Source organism: Porites lutea, chromosome 1, assembly GCF_958299795.1.
Source record: "Porites lutea chromosome 1, jaPorLute2.1, whole genome shotgun sequence".
Taxonomy (NCBI): Eukaryota; Metazoa; Cnidaria; class Anthozoa; order Scleractinia; family Poritidae; genus Porites; species Porites lutea.
The window spans coordinates 41,558,438-41,580,389 of record NC_133201.1 but is presented as its reverse complement, the minus strand read 5'-3'; the positions used below and the strand labels follow the sequence as shown (position 1 = coordinate 41,580,389).

At 37.4% G+C, this 21,952-nt stretch overlaps 3 protein-coding genes across 3 annotated transcripts in view; 1 reads left to right on the top strand and 2 right to left on the bottom strand.

The window, feature by feature from the left end:
* Positions 1–1,225: 1,225 nt before the first annotated feature.
* LOC140951161 (TIP41-like protein) lies at positions 1,226–8,435 on the bottom strand. Its single transcript, XM_073400385.1, has 7 exons — positions 8,223–8,435; positions 6,688–6,867; positions 5,617–5,719; positions 4,315–4,446; positions 3,737–3,832; positions 3,201–3,272; positions 1,226–1,974 (listed from the first exon to the last, which is right to left on the bottom strand). The coding sequence occupies exons 1-7, from the start codon at positions 8,306–8,308 to the stop codon at positions 1,852–1,854; spliced, it is 792 nt and encodes a 263-aa protein (XP_073256486.1). The 5' UTR covers positions 8,309–8,435; the 3' UTR covers positions 1,226–1,851.
* A 37-nt stretch (positions 8,436–8,472) lies between these two features.
* LOC140951128 (uncharacterized) lies at positions 8,473–19,917 on the top strand. The gene is made up of 5 exons (XM_073400345.1): positions 8,473–9,081; positions 10,610–10,899; positions 11,174–11,279; positions 17,807–17,845; positions 19,387–19,917. The coding sequence occupies exons 1-5, from the start codon at positions 8,523–8,525 to the stop codon at positions 19,803–19,805; spliced, it is 1,413 nt and encodes a 470-aa protein (XP_073256446.1). The 5' UTR covers positions 8,473–8,522; the 3' UTR covers positions 19,806–19,917.
* A 284-nt stretch (positions 19,918–20,201) lies between these two features.
* Positions 20,202–21,952, bottom strand: part of LOC140951253 (uncharacterized) — a 16,326-nt gene continuing 14,575 nt past the window's right edge. Inside the window, exons 9-10 of the mRNA XM_073400492.1 lie at positions 21,476–21,651; positions 20,202–20,933 (exon numbers count right to left, since the gene is read on the bottom strand). Of these exons, the coding sequence (XP_073256593.1) occupies positions 20,600–20,933; positions 21,476–21,651 (510 nt within the window). The 3' untranslated portion in view covers positions 20,202–20,599. The remainder of the gene's footprint in view (positions 20,934–21,475; positions 21,652–21,952) is intronic.

Sequence of the window (21,952 nt, the reverse complement as noted above, 5' to 3'; positions counted from 1 at the left end):
TGATAAAACAGTTAAGGGAGCTTAACAAGTCTCAACAGCGTTAAGGCAACTGGGATCGATTAACACAATGCTGTCTAGCCATCCATCAATCAAACAGATCACTGAGGCCAGTAATTGTCATGTTAATCCAGAAGAAAATATTCTGGGTGCACCCCCACCCCCGCCCCCAAAAAATCCCGGTCTTAATCCGGGGCAGACTTACCTAACACGGAATTTTACCATCCGAGTTTGTAACTTGTGTGAAATTAATACTTTAGTAATGTACAGACGACAATCCAGAATTCTGAATTGTCAGCAAAATGATTGAATTACCGTTAAAACCATCAATAAACCGTTCCCTGAATCTTATAATGATACGGCCCTACGTAAGAAATTTTTGAAGAGAGGGAACACGTCGGTACTCACTTAGCCTTGTAGGGTCTTGTAGCAAGTGTCGAAAGGGCTTGAGGATAGGGAAGAAGGGGAAAGGGAGGGGGGGTTGGGGAGTACTCTCTCCCTCTTGCGTGGAATTTACGGGCCGCGGACTTCACGTGCCAGGACCCCTGGCGCTCACGTGATTGTAGGGTCATAGGAAAAACGCATGCACACCGAGGAAACGGTACCTACTTTACAAAGGCGCCTCAAGCTCACGGGTGAAAATATTTGTAGTTTTATGTCAATTGTTTGGAATTGCTTCATAAATTAGCAATCGCAATTTAGCTACCGCGGGTACCAGAGGTTTTCTTTGCTCGCGTGCGGTGTGATGCTTCGGTGTCGACCGCATGAAGTCTCTGGCACCCAGGGTACAATTTAGCAGTCCAAAATAGTATAACGTATAGCATAATCTTGTCGTATGTTTTATTTGCGTGTTCTTGTCATTAATTACATGCCGTTTCGGAGCCATTTCAGCCGCCCATTACCGCCCCATATAACATATTCAACAATGCAAAAACGATCCTCAAGAACTGCCACCTATCGCTAACGCCTTTGTGTAATTTACTTTAGTAAAATCTAACTAGTGGTCTATTATCAATACTGCGTTCTGATTGGTTGAGCTAATACTAGGCTATATATTATAGCCCACTAGTAGCGAAAAGCGCGGGCTTTTTGGCGGCAAAAAAGGATTAAAGTCAAGCTTTAACTAGCTAAATGTTTTTTATTCTCGATATTTTTGACCAACTAGTTGGATTTTACTAAAACAATTATTCCTCTCGCCCTCATGGCCTCTGAATCAATAGCTATTGACTCAGAGCCAATGCTCAGAGCCCATTCGGGCTCAAGGAATAATTGTTAAATATTCCAGAAAACGATATTATATGATTTGCCATTTTAGCCCAATTTCAATTTTTCTTTCGTTTGTTAAAAGAACAAAAACAAAATTCAAAACAAAACAAAAAGGAGAAAACGATAATTCGAGTCAGGTCATAGGGGTGCTTCGGTCGTGGATCTCAGAGTCTCACTGAGCGAGGTTCGACTAGATAAGAATTTTGAAGAACGGGATCCACAAAATTTCGACTTCTTATCATTCGATATTATCATCGAGAGATGTCATCAAAATATACAATCGGGTCAGCAGTCCATTCGCCACGGTCACCTTTTTTCACGGTTAGCGTGTAGAGAACAGAGACGACATTTCTCCAGTCTTCCAAAGTGGTTTTACAACGTGTATGAAGCTTCCTTTATGATGTCGATCTCAAATTAATGTCGCCTTTAACCACGACAAAACATTCAAGCGCCACTTGCGTAAAACAAAGACAGACTTTCGCTCTTTAAAACACTTCCTCTTCGTCCACCCAAAATCAGTTCCTACTTTTACTTGACCGCGTTACTCGTAAAACGTCGAGTGATGTTCTGAACTTGCGAATTTCATCCTTAACTTACAGATTGCTCCACGCCAAACTTCTCATCGACTCCATCGGGAAAGGAAAGTTTCTCAAATATTTCGTTCTTGAGAACTAAATGCTGAGCTAGCTCTGTGGGATCTGTGATAGGAACCTAAACAAAGAAACAAATAAATAAATTTACACTACTACATGGGAAATTTCTGCAATTTGATTGGCTTAGAGCAGTGGTATTTCAGCTTAATTTGAAATACCTACATATGAAAATTACAAACCTTTTGCAGGTAGTAGTATAAACAAATAATAGCATGATTTTAATAATCTTGCTATTACCTATACAAACTAGTAATATTCAAAGATTACAGGGCGTCGCCTTGGGGCTGGTTTGACACCGAAACTCATTTCATTAGCAAAAATGTACATCAGGTGTCGGATAAACACTAAGAATCGCTTAAAACTCGATGAATTATTAATAATTTCCCGATCAGGCTTTGATCTACGATATATTTAGAAAAGAAAAAGATTAATCTAAAGTCTTACAAAAATTTTGAAAACACTATACAACGCAAATATTCATTTAAAAGGAACTGCACGCGCAATATAACGTTCAAATAAAAATACAAAACAAAGGAGTAATGATACTTGCGCGCGCTGACTTTGACAGGTTCAAATAAAATTTAGTCCACATTCAGGCCAGCTGGGTCTTGCGTCCGGTGTCTGAATCACATTCCCACCTGAATATCATTCGGCATAGTATGGCATAAATCACGTTTTCGCTGACACGAGGAACTGTACGAAACACGCTGAGTATGATTGTAATGAGACATCATGATGCTAATTGTGACACAGGTGGCCCAAGCGTAATATGAGATTTTTTTATGGGAAGTCTTACATTAAATAAATGAACTAAAAGCGATAAAAGTTATTAATAAAATGTAAATATTGTTACCTCGTGTGGTTGTGTTTGTTTTTACGAAGCTTCAACGCGATTTGAGTAGGTAGGTTTTAAGCCAAAGGGAAAACTATCTTTAGAATTTTTTTTGTCCAGAATTGAAGTTTACAAGCACTCCACTCAAATAATTTGGAAGAAATAATGTGAAGAAAACATCAATAATAAGATTAAATACTCCAATTAACAGGAGGCAATCAGTCGGCTTTTCATGGGCGTGGTCAAGGAGTTAATCTTGAGATGGACGATAAACAAATGCAGCTGGTGGTTAGAGCGGGATTTGGAGGAAGGACCACCGGATTGTGAGTCCAATGCACTGACCACTTGGTCCCCCTGCCACCAAAATACAGCCACCCAAGTTTTCAGTGCATTGGACACTAAATAACAACAAACAAGATATTTAATGTAACATTCATTCAGGATAACTATACCTTGAGTCCCAAGATTTCTTCCATTTTTCTTTCTTTTGAGGAATATTCTCGTAACATGTACGAAGAACCAGCCTGAAATATTTAGACATAATAATGGAAGATGATAAACGTTTCATATCTCTCACAAAAGAATGAGACAGCTACAACTTTTTGGTTGAGTTTTCCTTAAAACACATCGCTACCTTGCATACTTCTTAGAAGTTATGGACTGATATGGCTGAACTAGTGTGGCCGGTCAGTTCGCACCGAATAGTAAGTGTCCTATAGCCTGGGTGCATAAAAGAAGTCTGCACGCAGGCTAGCATCCTAAGTATGAGGGTGGTTTATTGTGTATACGCAAGTTATGCAGAGTGCTTTTGAGTGGCATACAGTGAAATATCTCATGAGTGCAGGCTTGATTTTTCTTGACATGCACACAAGACTTACTTTAGGTATTGTCCCATGTAGTTGTAACTGTTGGGTTTGTGTAAATCAAATCCTATGATGTACATGTAACCATCTGAGTGATGACACAGTTTCACTTTACTTATTTTTACCTTGTGGTATATTCTTGTATCATTGATTCTAATAAGAACACCATCCACTCGCATGAAAAACCTCAGAAGTAAAAAGAAGCCACCTTGCATAACACGCTGAAAAAGAAAAGACAGATATTTTCTTCCAAGTCACTGATTCTTTGATTTATTATCAATGCCTATGTTACTGACTATAAAAGTAAATTTGTATTCTTTCACAATACCTATCTTACACCGCTCACTCTGCTTATACCATAAAATTAACACCTTTTTGCTACAATGCAACTCCAAGTTATTTTGCAGGGACATGGCAATATATTCCTAACTGTTTTAATTGCTCAAGTCTCTCTATCTCTAGAATGAAAGACTGTGAGGAAATGCTGGCCTGTGTGGTACTTTCGAAAAATACAATACAGGTAATGTGCAGGAGAAGGGGATGCATGGCCAAGTTCCCTCACCCTAATACCCTTCAAGCTTCAAGTGATAAAAAAAAGAGCACATGAACTTTCCTTTTCCTTTTAAAGTATTTGAAGTATTTTGATGTACAAATTTTAATTATTATTTATAATATTATACAAGACATTAATTTTAGTCTTTACCATTTTTACATTTAATTTAGAAATCCCATTATCTGCTAGTTCATCTTCAAACAATATGACATCCTCATAGAAGTAGATTTTTTCTTTGACCTTCAACTGTTCCATATCTATTCTCTCATCAGTAGACTCCACCTGAAAGGAATAAAGATCACTCAACAAGGCCAAGGAAGCCATATAATATTGTTGCTATAAAGATGAGCAAACTGCATTCTGGTGGAGATAAAGTATCCAAGCGGCTTTAGCCTGCAGTGCAGGCATACATGTATTTTGGGTGAGCGAAACCAGGCTAAAGCTGCTTGCAAACTGAAACATTTAAAAAATAGAGATACATACCACACATGCTGCAGGGGACTGGTCACATGATGCAGTTTAATGTTAGATCGGACATGCACAGTCAGAGGTTAGAACTTAATTTGTTACATATGCCTTCAAAGGTGAGTCTGAAGAATACACTTTACAGCTAAATTTATTGTATCGCGCTGTCCGTTTTACAAACTTCAGAGAAATTTTGGGTTTCCTGTTCCGTCAATCATGAAACTCTTATAGGAAACAGATGTTTACTTGAACGAGTTCAAAAGGTCATGGTTTGTGATTTTGTGATTGGTGGATTTTGATCCATTTTCTTTGTTTCTTTGTTTCAAGGTTCCTTTCTTGTGATCGTCCTGGTTTGGGCAGTAATTGACTCATTTGGTTCAAATATTTTTTTGATCTTTCTTTAATACAAATGTCTATGCCACTTGCATAATTAAACAATGTCTGGCTCCTTCCTTTGACAAAAAATTCCACTCACCATCGCAATTTCCTTCGCTATTCTTGAGCAGTCTATACTCTATAGTAAATTGCAGTTTTGTTTTTGCTTGCAAAGCAGGGAAAGTGCATAGCATTGTGGTTTGTATTAACCCCATCCCCACTCAAAGGATTTCAGTTACAGAACAGAGAAACCCAAAATCCTTTAATTTGCAATTTGCAAAACGCATGGTGTGATACAACGAATTTTGGCTGTAAATGAGGTGTATTAAGGACTGCCTTCTGAGGAAATTCCATGATGGGCTAGATACTACATCTAATGTAAAAAAGTTACTGTGTCAGTTGAGTCAATTGGCATGATCCTTTAAATTTGCATATCATGATCAAGTGCTTAATGTGTCCACTGTTCTTACTATGGCACTGCACTTTTTGAGTCATTTGTTTAACAACTGAATCTTATTTCTGAATAACAACCAAAAACTGAGAATTATTTGCCGTAGGTTTGTACATTAAAACAACAAATTAATTTAATGACAATGTAAAAAAGGTTTTTACCTTCATGGTCATCTTGTTTTTGCCTGTCAGTGTACCCCTGTAATCTGTTGTGAACGTCCAATCAAAAGGTTTTATCACTTCCTTTATATATTCTGAATCCTGCCTAAAGAAATATTGGTTTCAAAGAAGATAAGGATAAATGAAAAAACAAACAAACAACCAAACAAATCTGTAATTCTCAAAAAGCATGTGTAAATAGCTTTGAGGCCCTGAAATAAAAGCATGCAAGAGCCAAGAACTGCAAATACCTGCAAATACTGTATGCTACACAAAAATAAAATGCAATGAAATGTTTTATAAAATATTTTCTTATTAATATAATTTGATTTAAAGACATATTAGGGTCAATAAAATTTGCAAACCATGGAGAAATGTCAACCATGTCAACCTGTCAAAGAGTACATCACTTTAAACTCGGTATAGTACACTGTTAATAAGTTATTGCTCCACAACTTAATCAGTAGCATTGTCAATGAAGACAATAAAAATTAATGGTGAAGTACAGTTGGGATTGAAAAATAATACAAGAACATATCTTCAGTTCACATTTTAATTAGCCTTTTAGGTATAGTACCGATAGTGACCAACATCACTTTTCTCCTAATGATATCCATACAATGTCAAGAGATTAGGTTATGAGAATTAATTAAATGATTACCTAAGAGAAAATGCTTTGATCTTTTCTCAAATTCTCTCAACTCATTCTTTAAAGAAATGTATAGAGATCAGTTTGGAGAATTTGCATGTGGATATTGGGGCTCAAAGGGTTAACAGTAGACCTATCATAGCAATAAAGAGGAGAAGTGTGATCATGTCCAATTACCATGGAAGCAAAATTCATGGATCTTAACAATCTTTCTTGGCAGAGATAGTTATTTGCATTGGCAAATAATGAAGAAAAGTACATTGCATGGGCTACCACTTTGTTCCTGAGTTCAATCATGCACAGGAAAGTCATACATGTCAATCACTTTCATTTTTTTCTGCCATATTTGCAGGATCATGGTTTGTTGAGATCCAGAAATTTTGCTACCATGGCAACATGGCATAACAACTTCTCCTCTCTATTACCTTTTACTTTGCCACTCTTCAGCTACAGCAACTTTCATAAGGTCATGTTTGTTATCCACATGTTTAAGTGCATCTATTGCATTGAACTGAATTCCAAACCCTGCAGTGTGATCGATCTGCAGAATGTTGTCGCCAAACACCATTTCAGGAAGGGAGGGAAGCTCAAGTTCAGCAGAGATTCTACACATGATTAATAGAAAAAATAGTAACAAAGTAAATTACCTTTAAAGCCAGTAGCAGCTATAAGGTGATTATTTTTAATGCTACATAAAATATTAGTCAGAGGCCCTAATAATCACAGTCCTTTTCTGACCTATATCGATGAAAATTCAAGGAGTGATTAAACCATAAAGCATTGTACAGCAGTTTAATAACTACTTGCAAAACTAGGGGAGGGTTAGTTAATGGTCAGAATGGTTTAATACTCCACTTATCAGTCATAGAGTACACCCCACCCCCTCCTTTGAGGATCTAGGCCATTTGCCCTACTTTAATTTTTATCACGCAACCATCAACACAACTGACTCCTGTAGTTTCTACCACTGCAAGTGTACATGTAGGAGTCTTTATGTTCAATCAGTTAATTGACAATAGCACAGACTAATCGTAGTACAGAGATCAAGTGAATATTAGTGACTATTACCAGTAACCTGGACAACGAGCATTTAGCAACATGCAAAGAAAGTTGTGTCCGATAGCTCAGGGCTGGTGGACTTTGCTATCTGGCTAGTGATTTTTGTTCCTAACTTGCCCGACGGGCAAGTGCTGTTTCTTTGGGGGAAATTCAAATTGCAGAAGGATTGTAATCAATCCTGCTAATCAAAAAGGGTTTTAGGGCCAGTTGAAATGACTTGTGGGCTAGTACATGCTAACCACAGCTTGCGCGAGTGGCAGGCTGTAAAACTGACTTTCTTTGCACCCTGTTTTGGCCTTTAATGGAGGCTTTCTTAAGGGTTATGCTGTCACTTTGTCAGTCATTTCTGAGACTGCTGTTACCGGGTAGGGTACGAAAAAATGGCACTGTTGCATTTGCTAGTATGAAACTGTCCCTGCCGGTCCAGAGAGGAGAGTTTTTTTATTTTGCAGCTGAAATAGTTCAACTACAAAACTGAGCAGTTGCTTGCTTTCCCTTCATATAAAAATGATTGCCACTGCACAATTCATTCAGCTTTTTCTGTCTTTTGTTGGTGCTCTGTGACAAGATCATTGCCAGATTTCAGGGCCATTTTGTTTGTAGAGTCTACTGGCCCTTGGAACGCCTTTCTATGTCCATGTCCAGATCACATAACCTGCCATTTTTTAACCACCAGCCCCCTAAGGATGGTGAATTATTTTTGAATAGGGGGGTTTGAATTTTTTCATTAAAAATCTAGACCCTTTGCATATGTATTGCAATGGTGCTGACGAAATAGTATTAACCCTTCAGGTTAAAAATGGAACGCACCCACATCCACAGACGTGTCAAATTCCTCCACAAGATTACAACACTGATAAAGTTTAATGTTGTCAAGTGTATGTTTTAAGCTTAAGTTTACCTGTCAACATCTCCTGCTTTTAAAATGGCTCCTTTCGCTGTAGTTATTTTCCAAGGTCCAAAACTAAATGTATCAGTTTTTTTCATATCAATTTCGTTGAAGAGAAGATCTATATTCTAACTAATCTAATAAAATCTGCTCTGGACAAATGGAAACTCCATCTCTTACTCTACTCTTTCTCTCAGAAAACACGAGCCCGCCACGAGCATTTTGGAAAGGAACAAACAGCGGTAAACCACAAAAATGTGCGCACACATTTTTGGCACCGACCGCTGAGCACAAAGGGGCGCCTAATTCAAAATGGCGGACGAAATGGAGGAATCAATGGCGAATCAGGTGAGCAACTGTCTCGACAAAACAGTCCTTGACAAACCCATCTATCAAGGTATTATGGCGTTTGCAACAGTAGAGAAATTCGTAAGCACCTCTGACAAGGATTATGTACCACCAAAGTTCCCTTTTGAGCTGCCTTCGTTTAACAGATCGTCCACTTTTGGAGTAGAAATGCGAAAACACTTTTTTCTTGATCTCGACAACTGGACGTTTCTAAATCATGGAGCTTTCGGGTGCGTCCTTAAAGAAGCTCTAGAAACAGCTTTTAAGTGGCAGTGTTATGTGGAAAGACAACCTGTGCGCTTCGTTGACAGAGAAATGCTGCCCCATTTGGCTTACGTTAACCGGAGACTGGCAAACTTTGTTGGCTGTGATCCGAGTGATGTTGTCCTTCTTCCTAATGCCACTTTTGCAATCAACACTGTGATTAAATCAATAGCTTGGCGTCCTGGAGATACTGTTTATTTCTTGAACACTTGTTACTATACCGTGAAGAAATTATTTAGGCACATCAGTAGTGAACATGGTAAGTTCTTAATGCTGTTCGCCTATTCTTCTTTTTTTTTTTTTAAATAAGCTTAATTTATTTCAAATGTATAACAACAAAAAATTCAACAAACAGAATAACAACTAACATTAAACCACTAAAGAAACCATTAACAGTTGATTTGAGATTTGGATTTGTGCTTTTAAGTGAGAAAGGTTTCAAAGAAGTAGCAGTCTTCTTCTCTTAATTGCGGTGGTGTGGATATAATACTTTGCTATCAGTAACAGAGGTTCAATCCAAGCCTTAGTGCAAATTTGTTCGTAAAACCATAGATAATTTTTTTTTTTATTGAGCACAATACAGCCATCGCATTTGGTATTCCACCAATAATGTCAATTTAGACCAGACTCTTTTAACGTGTAAGCTAGATACATATAATTGAGTTAGTGGTTGTTTTTTGTTCAAACAGAAGGCATTGATCCTTATCTTTAATCTTGTCATAAATAAGGTTGTATTAGTGGGCGAAATAATTTTTGGTTTACAATTTTATATTGAAAGATGGCTCGCCTGGTCACCTATTGTACAGGTGAGGTTATGTCCACATGAGTCTACAAATGTATTTGTAAAGATATAAAGACGTTTACAAGTCAAGTACTAGCTATAGGCTGGGCTTTTGTTGTTGATAGTAAATTACTGCTTCTGATGTTCAGGGGTTTGGTTTTAGTTTTGTTTGTTGGTTGGTATCCACAGTTGCTACATTTAGGTGTTGTGGTTCAATTTTATCCTTGGTTCAAATTTTCTTTTCTTTTGTTTCAAACTCATTATCATGTTATTATCATACATTGCCATACCCAAAAACAAAAGAAAAGAAAATTTGAACCAAGGATAAAATTGAACCACAACATAGGTAACTGCATACACCAACCAATATATATATAAAGGCTAAGCAATCCATGCACAAAAGGAATTCTGAAAAATTTGTTAATGTTATTGCTTTAAGGGTGCCACCCTTGTTCCCCGAGGAATCACTTTTTACACGTATGAACTGTCCAATGTAGATAGCAAAAATATGCAATGTTTGTGATGATTGCTTTTATTGTTTGTGTGGACTAAACATGATCTTGTGAGGACATAGAATCCAGAGTGCTGATCACTTCTGGCAAATTCCTAAGGCTTTGGCTTCTCAAAATTTTGCTCAAATGTCACTTAATGTTAGCACTCAAGATGGCGAAATGCTCTTCTTGTCAGGGATTTTTTTAAAAAAAGAAGACACAAAAAAAGTGTGGCTGATAGTTGCACAAAGCACCTGTCATTCTACTTAACAAAGATGACTAAAACTGCATGATCATTTTGTGAGGCTAGTTAAGTACCCATCTAAGTGGGTTGAATTTTACAGTTTATTCCCACCTATGTGGAGAAAACCTTGCTTCCAATGACTAGATAGGACCAACTGGCTGGTTGGAGAGGCTTGGATTAACCAAACTGAAATACCAGAATGTCTTCAGACTTGATGAACTTATCAGGCATTTATTTACCAAATTTTGTGCTAATTGGAGTTAATTTTCAGGGGTTGTTCTGAAGGAAATCACAATCACTTTCCCTGCCACCAGTGAGGAAATTATTCATAGAATAAATGAAACCTTGGAAGAAGGTACAAGATTGGCCTTGTTTGGTCATATTCCTAGTAACTATCCAATCGTGATGCCAGTGGAAGAGATTGTTCAACTTTGCCACAAGAAAGGTGTTCCTGTTTTGATTGATGGTGCGCATGCATTAGGAACCTTACCATTAAATTTAACAGTTCTCAAAGCTGACTATTATGTGGGAAATGCTCATAAATGGTTAGCCTGTCCTAAGGTATGTTTTTCCTTTCTTGTATAAAAATTATATATTGACCTTGTAATTATTCAAATAAAATACGCCATTACAAAGTTTACAGTATTCAGGTAAGCTGGAAGAACTGAAAAGAGTAGAAAATTTGCATCTCCTTGAATGACAGACTATATTTTCTGAACCTTTCCAAATGGTGGCACAAACAATTTGATATTTCCATGTATTAAAATGGTACTTAACCATTGAAGTTTTGGTGAGATTAACTGTGATAACGCATAATGACCATTTATCTTTGCAGGGGTGTGGCTTTCTGTGTGTATCTAAAGACAATCAACATATGATCAAGCCTCTTGTTGTTTCAAGTGGTTTTACAGCAGGATTTAATTCACAGTTCATATGGACAGGTAAGACAAATGCAGCTTGTGAATTCCCAATTATGAACAATAGACTTCTTTTAAGCATGTACATTGTATTTTTTGATTTCCTGTTATAGGTTATGAATACATCATTATAATCATCATCATCATCATAATCATCGTCATCATCTTTATTTTTATAGCACTATTTCCAAAAGCCTAATAGCGCTTTACAGAATCATAAGAAAGAAAAATAATGAATTAAAAACTGACATTGAATGGTAATAAAAAGAATACTTGACGAATTACATTTAAGTTACGATAAAAATCCTGCTTAAAAATTCTAAGCTGCACTAAAAACTAAATCCCTAAAAATTAAAACAATAACATCTAGAAGATGTACGATTAGATATTCTATATATAAGTATTTACCAAATCAGTGGATAACAATTTTCGTGCATTCTAATTGGCTCCCGTAACTCAGAATATCCTTGGATATTCACTGTTTTGGGACGGGAATCAAAATGGCTTCTCGTTTCATGATGGTTTCGAAAGATGAAATTTCAGCGGTAAAATTTGAAGCAGCTGCACCAACATCTACCAAAAAGGCGACAAAATTTGGCTTGTCAGTGATTACTGGTCTGTACAAAAACATTTTCTGACTGAATTTGCAACCAAATTATATAGAATGATCCCGAAACACTGTCAATTGAAATGTAAACAAACTCTAACTAAGTGATGTCTTTTATTTACAAAAACTTCCCTTTTGATTTTTATCCAACTGATTTGGTAAATACTAAAACAAATATCCCCGTCAGGGTCGGTTCATAGTGCTCCCCTGTTTCCTTCTTTTGCCCTCACACCTACCCTAAGGGTTACTATTTTTACATTCCCCAATCTTCCTCTGTCATAAAATCAAAGATGGTGGCTACAACAATATTACGAACATGAACAAGGTTTCGCCCACCCAAAATACGCCTGCCATGCAGGCTACTCAACACTTCACATCTCGGTATATATCCACCACAATTCACCTCCCCTTTGGGGGATAGTTGTATCTTACATTGTCTAGAAAACCTAACTTATCCTTACATATGTATGAATGTGGAAGAGTATTATGTAAAGGGGCTATTGGGACTCGTTCAATATAATTGGGACTAATTGCTGTTAGCTGTTATTGCCTGTTATCAGCTATTAGAGCCAATCAGAATCAAGATTATCTTTGGCTAAGAGCTAGTCTAATGTTATCAGATAACAAACCCATTAGATCCAATGGCAAGCTTGTTAGTGAATAACGGGATAACAGCTAATAACAGCTAATAATACTTCAACCATTATACCCAATCACAAGTTTGTTAGAGAATAACGGGATAATAAGCTACATTCCACAAGTGTGAATTTGACCCGTGAGGTAAAAGTCTATTTCATGACAAGTCAGTGCATCATTCTCGAGTACATACTGGAAGGTTGCACCCATATATGCACGTTTGATCCATTAGCTGCCGTGAACTCATCTAAAACTCGTTTTGGTTTATTTATCATGTTTTTGAAAAACGTCAAAATTTGTTTCGTTTTCAAATAACCGATAGGCTTTTTAACCCAGCACCTACGAAGCAGTGGAACGTTCAAGAATAGAACAAGAAAATCAGAAAATTACTTTATGGTCTTTGAAGAAGCGTAGCTCATAACAAGCATGCAACTATCCAACGATCTCTCGATAATAGGTCAGTGATACAATAGTTGTGAATAGGAAACAGAACAAAATTGTAATCAACACTACCCAGAGGAAGTTTATCAGTTATCAAGTGACAATCGCTGACATTCCAGCCCATTCCTGCACGCAAATTTCTTAGACAGTACACTAACACATTTATTTTCTTAAGTTAAAAAGATCTTTACACTTCCCTTTATTTCACTTTGATTTAACGATGAAATCTGTTTAGAACAAAGGAACGCGTCCAAATATCGGCATCGGGTCACACCGATGCCGATCAATTGGGCACCGATTTTTTCCGATTCCGTTGAATGTCGGAATCGGCAACGGGTCTCAAGTCTTTATCGGGCCAATTAACAAAGGTCATCAAAAATATCTGGCAGCTTAAATAACCCGTCACAAAAGCAAAAGCAAAAGCGTGAATGTTGTTTCTCGATGCACAAAGACACCAGATACAGTGTTTCTTCTTATTATTATTTCTTATAAATGTGTCTTGTTTGAACCGAAATTTAACGTCACAGTTTCGAACATTTGTTTGTATTTACCTATGACAGAGTATGACTAGAAAATATTAAATTTGTGTATCAAAATGGGCACGAGAAGAAACAGCAAGTCATTGAACAACGCTGAAGAGCATCTTTTGAGTGAAAGACGGCGCAATGTACATTGGAAGTGTACGATCTCAAAATGATAATTTTAAAATAGCTTGGGCCCGTGCTAACCGGAACCCAAAACGCATGATGAAAGAAATCTTTAAAGGAATAACCAGTTTAGGACTTTAAGCGAAAAAAATACAAAGAAGTCAGAACATCCACGACCAAAATGCAAATGTTGTTACCATGTTGTGTTCTTTAACTGCTTAAATTGCCACAGGAGAGAAGAGGACATCGTCTGACAATCAGGCTGCAAGTTGTTTATTGGTTGCATATGAACTCAAAAAAGTGACTGATGGAGGCGCTCAACTGGTTTTCTCTTTCTCGATCCTCTTCCCGCTATTAAATTGAGTCAAACTGACCGGATGTATGCACAGTGTGCTTTAGTTGAGCACTGCGGTAAAAAAGGTTCTGCTTTTTGTCAAAAAGTCAGCCACCTTGAGTCAAGCGCAAATTTTCCTAAGCGCTGAGAATGGAAAGCAATTTCACGTGGCACCATGCTCAATCTCACAGAACAGCTAAGTCGCTAAGCCATTCTCTCTTTGTATGAAACTTCGTTCCGTGTTTTCCGTGACTCACGAGTGTGGGAATCTTTCAGTTCTTTTTGCTAATTCCCTGGAGACAATCTGAGGCCGCAATCTAATTGGTCGGTATTTTTTGCCGCAGATCGCATTGCACCTTGCGTTTAGGATCGTTGAATGAAAGTCGCAAATGTTCGTAAAAGTTTATCCCGTGGTTTTATATTATCCATGGGTTTGCTCTCGCTCCGCCCGCTAGGAAACCCGTTGAGGTCTACTTGTAACAAGTCTATGCATCCAGTTGTGTTTCGAGAAAGCGAGTTATGTTTTTGGATTGCATTGTTAGAAAGTATCGAGTAAAGAGCACTTTACTCAGTATGGTGTTTCGTTTGCTATGTATCAAATAAGAACAGTGGTGTTTTGCGTCGTAATATTTAAATCCTTTTAATTTTCATAGAATAAATTTTATGGAGCAGCGTGGTGTCTGCGATTGACTGAAGGAAAACCTCTGCAAAACGTCGAAAACGTCGAAAATCAAGTCAGGCATGCACACTTATTTCTAGATTTATTTATCCATTAATAAAGGATTGTCGAGATTCTTCGTGGTTGTAACCCAGCTTAACCCGAGACAGTTGTACCTCCGATTTATGATTTTGTTAGCCCGGCATAGCATTATTTGAAAGACTCTGCAAAATATGTTGGCACTTCAATTTTTACCCTTGGTTTATTGAAGTGTTTTTTCTTTTGTTTGTGGGTATGGCAATCTGACAATAATTTTTGTTGCAAGTTTTTAGAAAATTTTAAGGTGCTAAAATCGCAAAGTGGACCTAGAACAATTATGTATAATGCTTTTTGTACCTATATTAATTTACACACTGATTCACGATAAGTCACGGTTTTACTTCCATTAGAATGCTTAATGACTACACGTTTTAATCAATGTGATCTATCGTAGCATATTTCACGCGAATAAAACATTTGATATGAAAAGTTGTTGAAATTCGCGATTGCAGGAGAACGGAGATAAGCCGAAAAATGTTGCCCGCTTGACATTTCAAGCCTGAGTCACGGTTTTCTTATTGTCAGCAAATTCCATGCTCGGAAAAATAAAGTCTAAAATAATATGTAGTATACTTTAAATCATGCTTACTTGAATAAAACAATGTATATACAAAATTGATTAAATGCAAGAATACGGGAATATCAAATAGTGAAGAGAGTACAGCCGGAAAATGTTGATAAGCCGGTTGTTAAAGTTAACGAGAGCAGAAAGAGCTATTGTGTGCGTACCGACTCTCCCACGTAAGCCGTCCTTTCATGTGAACATGGAGAATTCCTAGGGAAATCTTTTGCTCTGGGGCAAGTCCAAAAATGAGAGCAGAAAGCGTGGTCCTCGAAATTTTTACTTCCGAAAGGTGTCGTAAACGAAAGTCACTTTCGGAATTAAGAGAGACGAGAAAAAAGGCCATTGCTGGACGCGAAAGGATACATACACATCATAATACTTTTTGTGATATATTCTTCTAGATGAAAATGAAGTAACACCTGAGGTAAGCGTTTTATATTATTTGGGGGGGGGGGGGGGCATTATAATGTGTCGATTCTTAAGAGAACTTTTCGTAAGAAACTTTGAGTTTTCTACTGCACCTTCGAACAGGCTTCTGTTTCCATTACATCGATTTTACACCAGCGGACGTGACGAGAATTAAAGTTGGCGCAAAGGTACCGACTTTGGCGCCAAAACGGAAAACGAAAGTAATTATTTAATATGAATGGGAAAATGAAAGGGTTTTGTGACAAGCATGACTCAAATAGAGAGTGCGTTTGTTTTGTAATACCGTTTAAAATGTTCAACAAAAAGAGTAGATTTGTTCACCATTCATCACAATTGATGGTGCCCTGATTATCGGCCATTATCGCCATAACATATTCCCGCTTTGGTCCTGTCTGCATACTTTTTGTTTTCTCGCACATGGAAAGAATTCAAAGCCGTTGATAGTTATCTCAAAGTCGACATGTCATGAGATGCCTGCAGTCGCTCGTATGCCATTAGATTGTAACGCTCTCTTTGCGTTCAGTCAAGTCCCGCCGCCCACAACTTTTTAGGGCGCGTAAAAATGGGCCCTTTAAATCTGATCGATCGCCGAATAATGGTCAAACAAAAGGTTTCTCAAAACGTGTCAGAGTAAAACCTTTCTGGCCTTTCAAAATTTTTCTGTATAAAAGTTAATACATTTTCCGTATAAATATGTCTTAAAAAGTGATGCTTAGTGCAAAATGAAAAACGGAAACGGCGGTTTTTCCTTAGGTGACGTCAAGTTTGCCTTTCTTTTTATTCTAAACAGATTTCATCGTTAAGTCAAGGTGAAATAAAGGGAAGTGTAAAGATCGTAAAAGTGTGAGTGTACTGTCTAAGAAATTTGCGTGCAGGAATGGGCTGGAATGTCAGCGATTGTCACTTGATAACTGATAAACTTCCTCTTGGCAGTGTTGATTTGTTCTGTTTCCTATTCACAACTATTGTATCACTGACCTATTATCGAGAGATCGTTGGATAGTTGCATGCTTGTTATGAGCTACGCTTCTTCAAAGATCATAAAGTAATTTTCTGATTTTCTTGTTCTATTCTTGAACATTCCACTGCTTCGTAGGTGCTGGGTTAAAAAGCCTATCGGTTATTTGAAAACGAAACAAATTTTGACGTTTTTCAAAAACATGATAAATAAACCAAAACGAGTTTTAGATGAGTTCACGGCAGCTAATGGATCAAACGTGCATATATGGGTGCAACCTTCCAGTATGTACTCGAGAATGATGCACTGACTTGTCATGAAATAGATTTTTACCTCACGGGTCAAATTCACACTTGTGGAATGTAGCTTATTATCCCGTTATTCTCTAACAAACTTGTGATTGGGTATAATGGATGAAGTATTATTAGCTGTTATTAGCTGTTATCCCGTTATTCACTAACAAGCTTGCCATTGGATCTAATGGGTTTGTTATCTGATAACATTAGACTAGCTCTTAGCCAAAGATAATCTTGATTCTGATTGGCTCTAATAGCTGATAACAGGCAATAACAGCTAACAGCAATTAGTCCCAATTATATTGAACGAGTCCCAGTTAAATTGAACGGGTGTTGTTTATGGTGGCTGTTGAGCAGCACCAGTTAAGCGACCTTATTCACCATGAAACTTGAGGAATCATCTGAGAATGACAAAATTACAGCTTTTTGTCCAAACAAATTTGTCTTCCAAGCATTACTATAATATATCAGTCATTACAAATAAGAAAAATGAAATATATTGAAAAACTGGTGGGCTAACAAGTTTTAAAAAACCGTACTTGCAATCAGTTTCAATCTTCTTCAAGTTTGTCCATCCTTGCTTCCTTTTGTAATGCTGTGTCATTTGTACCCTCTTCCAACTTTTTGAGCAGATTAATATTGTAATGTTTCACTCGATTTGGTGGCAGCTACATGTGTATTGATTTTTGGTGAATATTTTGTGACACAGCTTCTTTTATGGAAACGGCTTTTTTTTGCAAAATTCCCTGACTTTTCCTTGACCTTAATAAAAAGATTGTTTTTCCCTGAGATATATATTTTTTGGCTTACAGTGGTGACCCTGCAGCTTAATAATTATCTACCTATTAAATATTATAATTTTTTTTTCTGATGCTAACTAGGTCTGAGGGATTATAGTCCTTACTTGGCTTTGAATACAGGTGAGATTTTTCATTTTATATTATTTAGCAGAAGTTTACTTTGGAGACCTACATGTAGTAAATGTGGTGACTAGGCCACTTGCTAACTCTGTTATTTGGAATTATGGCCATTTCTCTGCGATGCAGGTTTACGTACCTTATTTCATGCAAGCTGCTGCCTAACCTAAAAACCATGATGATAAATATTATGCACATTCTTTGTTGCCTAAAAACCATGATATATAATAATATGCACATTCTCTGTAGCCTCAAACCCATGTGATTTATTCTGCACAATTGCCTGTAGCAATAAAATCATATAATATACATAGAGGATATTACATGGCCGCGCAGAAGAGAAATTTTGTATCTCCAAGCGGCCATGTAATATTCTATTTATTATGTAAACACCAATGAACTACCAAACCATTTCCCTTTAATAGTTTTTAGGTGTGAAAGGTGCGATTTATATTGAAGCCATAGCAATGGTGATATTTTCACATGTGAAGATAACATGTTATTTTCACAGGTGAAGATGTCAAGTTTTCGCGTGAAAGCTCACCTGGTACTTCATTGGTGTTTATATAATAAAATGTATTATGCACATTCTTTGTTGCCTCAAACCATGTAATAATAGATGTTATGTTATACACATTCCATGTTGCCTGAAAACCATGTAATATAATCAAACACACCCCTGCTGCCTTTAAATTCTGTAATGTTTATGCACATTCTCTGTTGCTTCCAAACCATGTTATATTATTATTATTCACACTCTGTGTTGCCTTAAAACTATGTGTATATCATGCACAGATTTTAATCTTGATCACTACGAGTTAAATGGTGACCAGCATTTATGACTTAACACCAAGGATCAGCTGCATAAATCCTGGATGTAAATGCTAACATATGAGATTGTTGTGAAAACTAAAAAGTTTGACCAGGCTGAACGTCAGTTATGAGCTCTTGTCAGCTGAATGAAATTTATGCCTTGTATTGAATTAATACATCACTGTAAATTCTGTAGGGATATTTTCACAACAAACTAATAAGAATTTATGTCAGTTTGTTTTGTTAATCATTCATTGATTCTGTTTAAATTGTTCCAAATATTACCACAATCTTCAGTTTCCTCTTGTTTATTTTGTGCTTGTAAGTATTTTCCGTTCGCATGCTGGGGGATCATTTCAGGGTCAAGTTGGGGGATCCCTTTTGTGCTGGGGATCATTTCAGCGTCGATTTTTGGGAACCTTTCCTGATTGCAGATAATTTTTGGGTAAATTTGGGGATCATTTTGAGGGTGAGGATCATTTTGGGGTGCGGGATCATTTCGTGCCAGTGTACAGTGTACTTCTTAATCTTCAGACATAGTCCTGTTTTCACACTTTAAACCTCTGAGGTCAACAATATTCATTTAAACATTTTGTTGGATCTTCAGAAATAAAGACTTATCTTACTTTCGGAAAAAAAAATCCCTTGCTTAATTTTAGCTGCTAAATGTATGCAATTGGAAAATAGTTCCTGCGATTTCTAAGCTGGTGTCTTAAATCTTACTCCCTTAGTGTTGGATTTTTGGGAGGCCATGGGACCTGATCAAATACGCCAATATAACAATACCCTGGCCAACAAAGCTGCGTTGATGCTAGCCGACAAATGGGGTACTGGCTTATTATCGCACGCAGACATGTTTGGACCAATGGTGTTAATTAGGCTCCCTGAGGTCCTTCTGGACTGTGTTACTCGAGGATACCAAGATGAGCCAGTCAAGGCCCATGCAGAGATGGTGCAGGCGAAACTGCATTATGAATTCAGCATTGAGGTCCCAGTCAAGTTAATTCAGGGGAAACTGCACACTAGAATCTCGGCTCACGTGTATAATGAGCTGAGTGATTACGACAAGTTGTGTGAGGCTATTCTGATCATGACCAGCGATGTGTGTAATAATCCAGCTGCTTATGACACGTATAAGAATTACAGGTAGTTTTTAACCAGCTGTTTATGATGAGACTGAATTAACAAATTGTGAAAGTTTATGCTGCGCAAAAATGTTCATTATTTTGTATTGAGTAGGAAATGAGATTTGAAAGTTGAGGCATTCACCGAGGCATTCACCTAATCACCGGGCTCAATTCTCCCTAATTATTTATAAAAATTTAGGTAAATAATGCTCAAGAACAAACAATGTATATCTCAGTATGTTTTTATCATACACAAACCACTATGAATGACATCTTTCATTATAATTATCCTTACGTTTTGTATTTTAAGGCGTGTTCTATCGCGCATATAATTTCAAAATTATTAACGAACCTTTTGAAGGAATCAGTGTGAATACACTGTGGGGCCATTCATTGCAGAATACAGCACATGAGCATCATTAAATTGGTATTAATTATTTAATTCTTATGAAGGGCTTGCATTTACATATGTTGTGTAATAATTCTTGGATCAAATTAAGTTATTTAACTACTTTATATTGAACCGAATAAGTCAAATTCAACATGACAGTGTTAAGAATCCCAAGTGGCCAGAAGTAAACCAGTTGGTTATTTACAAGGGTGGCCGAGGCGTTGAATTCTGCCTTCCCGAAACATATCCAGCCGCCGTGCAGAATGCAAGTTTTGCGCTCAAGTTGTGCGCTCGGCCTACTCGAAAAAATAGTCAATCGGTTTCTAAAATGGAAAACCATGAGCTGGTAGAAACTAATTTCAATAAATTTTTCTCTATATTGTAATGCTATGAAAACAAGTTTTAATTGTTAAAAATCTTGTTTGCTTAAAGCCCAGCCACTTCAGTCTTTCTGCCATTCTTGTCATCATCGCTTTCGTTATTTCCTAAACTTCTGGGTTCAAGCAACTCTATCTCAGACAAGGCGTTTTTAGCGTCCAAATCATCTGCTTCCACATTGAGATCCATTTTCTTTGCCATCAACACCAACAGTCTGTTCTGGTTTTCCATCGTCCTCATCAAAGCCTTAACTCGCTTCTTCGTTTTGCAAACTTGCTGCTGAATTTCTTTGATATTAGATTCCGTCATTTCTTCATACGCCGTCAGTGAAGGTGACTTCTCAAAAAAGCTAGCCTGCCCGGCTAACCATTCATGTAATCGCCTGAAGTAAAAAGAAAAAAATTGCTGTTTAACCCTAAAACAAATCAGTTGAAATCTCTTTTCTGTAGACGGTAGACTTGGTATTTGGTGACTATTATTTTACGACGTTGCGCTTGACATTCTAATGGTTAAGACGCATTACTATTCATTCCAAATATTTCGCCGTTTCTGATTAACTCAAATCCCCCGGCTAATTCTTCATAACTAGCTGGCGTTGACCAAAGTTGGAAGATGCAAGCAATATACCTTTGCTTCGATGGTACATTGCCTAAGCGGCCTCGTTTCCAGGCAAATAACCCATGGTGCAGCCTAGTTTCCAGGCGCGGCAGCCTACTGAACTAAAAAAAGTAGCGTGCCTGGCTATTCGAAGACGAAATAGCAGAATTTCTGACTAAAACTTTACGGAAGAAATTCAAACATACGCAAAGGATGTTATCTCCTTTTTGGGACTATCTACAAGAAAATAACACTCGATAAACATTTCAGTTAGATCCCGAAGTCTTAAATGCCCGCCCCCCTCATTTTGACGCACGCTAAAGTTACCTCAATTTGTTCTTGTGTGCGTTTGGTTTTAACTGCAGAGAAGGGTTATAAATCCTGCGAGTGACGATCTTTGGGTACTTGTCTTCAACTTCCACCACAAATGAAACTTGCATTGCCATGCGCTGAAGGGTGGCGTTCCTCTGAACAGACTCAATATCCCCCACTGCCAGGCCAACCTGTTGATGAAATAAAGTTCGATTGAGAACCCAGTGGTTTTGTCGTTTTTGTCGCTTAAGAAGTCGTTCATTGTAGATCATCCTGCTCCACAGACGAAACTAAACCCAGGCTCTGGTCAAGTCCATCAGCGAGACTTGCTGAAATCTTTGTTCTGGACCCCACCTGTCCACCAGGAGTTGAGTACGCGCCACGAATGGCCTGTTAAAAACGCCATTTGCCATTTGCACATTTCCCACAATACACCTTGTAAGCCAACCAAAATTTTGCGTAAGCATTGCTTTTAATTTCTCTTGGGAGGCA

Excerpts from the sequence above, each read along its gene's own strand:
- LOC140951161 (XM_073400385.1), bottom strand. The coding sequence starts at position 8,308 with ATGAAAAAAACTGATACATTTAGTTTTGGACCTTGGAAAATAACTACA. Across the intron at positions 5,720-6,687 it reads GAAGAGTGGCAAAGTAAAAG|GCAGGATTCAGAATATATAA; the intron begins GTAATAGAGAGG and ends ATATTTCTTTAG. Across the intron at positions 3,833-4,314 it reads CTAAATTAAATGTAAAAATG|CGTGTTATGCAAGGTGGCTT; the intron begins GTAAAGACTAAA and ends TTTCTTTTTCAG.
- LOC140951128 (XM_073400345.1), top strand. The coding sequence starts at position 8,523 with ATGGCGGACGAAATGGAGGAATCAATGGCGAATCAGGTGAGCAACTGT. Across the intron at positions 9,082-10,609 it reads GCACATCAGTAGTGAACATG|GGGTTGTTCTGAAGGAAATC; the intron begins GTAAGTTCTTAA and ends GTTAATTTTCAG. Across the intron at positions 17,846-19,386 it reads TTACTTGGCTTTGAATACAG|TGTTGGATTTTTGGGAGGCC; the intron begins GTGAGATTTTTC and ends TTACTCCCTTAG.